This window comes from Petaurus breviceps, unplaced genomic scaffold, assembly GCF_028583685.1.
Source record: "Petaurus breviceps papuanus isolate PSGF00001 unplaced genomic scaffold, PetGlider_PUasm1.0 661, whole genome shotgun sequence".
Lineage (NCBI taxonomy): Eukaryota > Metazoa > Chordata > Mammalia > Diprotodontia > Petauridae > Petaurus > Petaurus breviceps.
In genome coordinates, this window is record NW_027186443.1 from 9,142 (window position 1) to 11,401 (window position 2,260).

Below are 2,260 nucleotides of genomic sequence, written 5' to 3' on the forward strand. Positions count from 1 at the left end.
TATATATATATGTTCATAGTTAATTTTGTTTTTATGGGAAAATAACCTTTCAGGGAAACTTCTATAGTCTCATATGCTAACAATACAATGCATCTCAGGCAGTAAAGAAGAATTTGTAAAATGCTTCAAATGTTCATGGCAATGGACTAATCATCAAGGATAGAAAGAAAGGAACACCATAAGTCCTTGTCCTCATGCTGGTTTTATTCCAATTGAAGAGACAATATGTTAATAATGTGTTACCTGTAAGATAAATATAGTGTATATAGAAGGCAGCTTAGAGGGAAATGCTCTAACAACTTTGCAGAAGTGGGGGTATAACTGGCAAAGATATTGTATAGTAAGTATTTCGAGGGTCTGGTGAAAGGACAGAGAATTGCAGGTATGGAAGACAGCCAATTTAGAGGCAGGAAGAGAGGATAGAGAAGACTGTGATATTAAAGGGACTACAGTCATGTCATTGTAACTAGAGTATATGTGAGGAGTAAAGTATCAGTAGACTAGAAATATAGGAAGGAATGAGGGTGTGAAAGTCTCTATATAGCAAATAGAAGATTTTCTATTTGATCCTAGAGGTAATAGGAAACCACTGGAGTTTAATGTGAACTTGGGTAACATGGACAGAGTTATTATGTTTTAGGAAAATCACTTTGGCCCCTAAGTGGAGAATATATTTGAGAATAAAGAGACTTGGGGCAGGGAACAAAATAGAAGGATATTTCAGGGTAGCTAGATGGCACAGTAGAAAGAACATGGGACCTGGAGTCAGGAAAACCTGAGTTCAAATCCAGCCTCAGACACTTACTAGCTGTGTGACCTTTTGCAAGTCACTTAACCTACTTTGCCTCAGTTCCCCTGTCTGTGAAATGAACTGGAGAAGCAAATGGCAAACCTTTCCAGTGTCTTTGCCAGGAAAACCCCACATGGGATTAGGAAGACACAGACATGATTGAAATGACTGAACAGCAACAGTCAATTTCAGAAAGAAGAAATATGAGCAGATACTCCAACCCTAAATATTTTTCAGACGAAGAAAGTTCATAAGTATCATACCCTGAGAACATTTTCTGACTTTTGTGGTCTTAATCAATTTTGCTGATTTTTCCTATACTTTTCTTTTCTGTCTTCCCTTCCTTAGCTTTCCTCTCTTATTTCTTTCTTTTCTCTTTCCCTTCACTCTTTCTCTCTCTTTCTTGGTTTCTCTTTCTTTATCCTTCCCACATCTCTCTCTGTCTCTCTGTCTCTTTCTCTATCTGTCTGTCTGTCTATTCTAAACATTAGTATTTGTTATATGGGATGCTTCTGTGGGGAAAAGAGGAGAAATAATGGTATTATAAAAAGAAGGACATTAAACAAACTTTTTTAAAAGTACATACATTTAATGATAGTGACATAAATACAGTCTTTACTAATGAACAAATCACAGAATTAAAATTTCATTTTTTTTGTACTTCATACAATCACATTTCAGTATTTTTCTTACACAATGACAAATTGACTCCGAGGGTAGACAAAAAACAACTAACTCTTGGTGAAGTAGGTTACACTTGTATATTCACCAAGTAGATTGTATGAGATGGTCAAATGCTCTACATAAATATAATAAAATGAAAGAATTGATGTTTCTTTTAAACAAACTTTTTAAAAATAGATATAATTAAATGGGTATGAGTTAATGGGAGTCTGTTGCAAAGATGGCTGTGTGAGTGGAGAGAATGTAGGTAGGAAATGTTCTGAAGGTCGACATGATGGAACTTGGCAACTTCTCTCTCTGGACTCACAACACAATATTGAAATTGGAATAATAAAGAGATGATAGAAGAATATGACCAATGGATAGACTTTTTGAGTTCTCTGCAGTCACAGAAGCATGAACAAAAGAATGTATTAGACCACATGGAATGGGATAGATAAAAGTATTAGGTGGAATTTCCTAAGAATTGAACATTGGAACAAGAATGAAAGAGAATGGTTTCAAGGATATGGGTCTAGATATGACCTACTTTTCCTCCAGTTTTGTCATTCTGATGAGTCTCTAATGTTTTTCTTTTTCAGCCAAATGATTCCTCTGGAGTCCCTTATTGCTACATCACAAAATATGATTATACTGCCTCTAATGTTCAGAGTAGACCATCAGGTCTAACAGCAACTATCTCCCACATTCCTGGAGCCAGCCACTATCCCTCTACTCCCATAGATGAACTTCGCTTGGAGGTGACTTTCCATACAAACAACATGCTACAGTTCAAGGTATGTTCAG

General features: G+C 36.0%; 1 protein-coding gene across 1 annotated transcript in view; it reads left to right on the forward strand.

Moving 5' to 3' along the window:
• The window catches only part of LOC138173895 (maltase-glucoamylase-like), a gene marked incomplete at its 3' end in the record, with an annotated part of 6,994 nt that overhangs the window by 1,545 nt on the left and 3,189 nt on the right, over positions 1-2,260 (forward strand). The window contains exon 3 of the mRNA XM_069103963.1: positions 2,056-2,250. Coding sequence (XP_068960064.1) covers positions 2,056-2,250 — 195 coding nt within the window. The remainder of the gene's footprint in view (positions 1-2,055; positions 2,251-2,260) is intronic.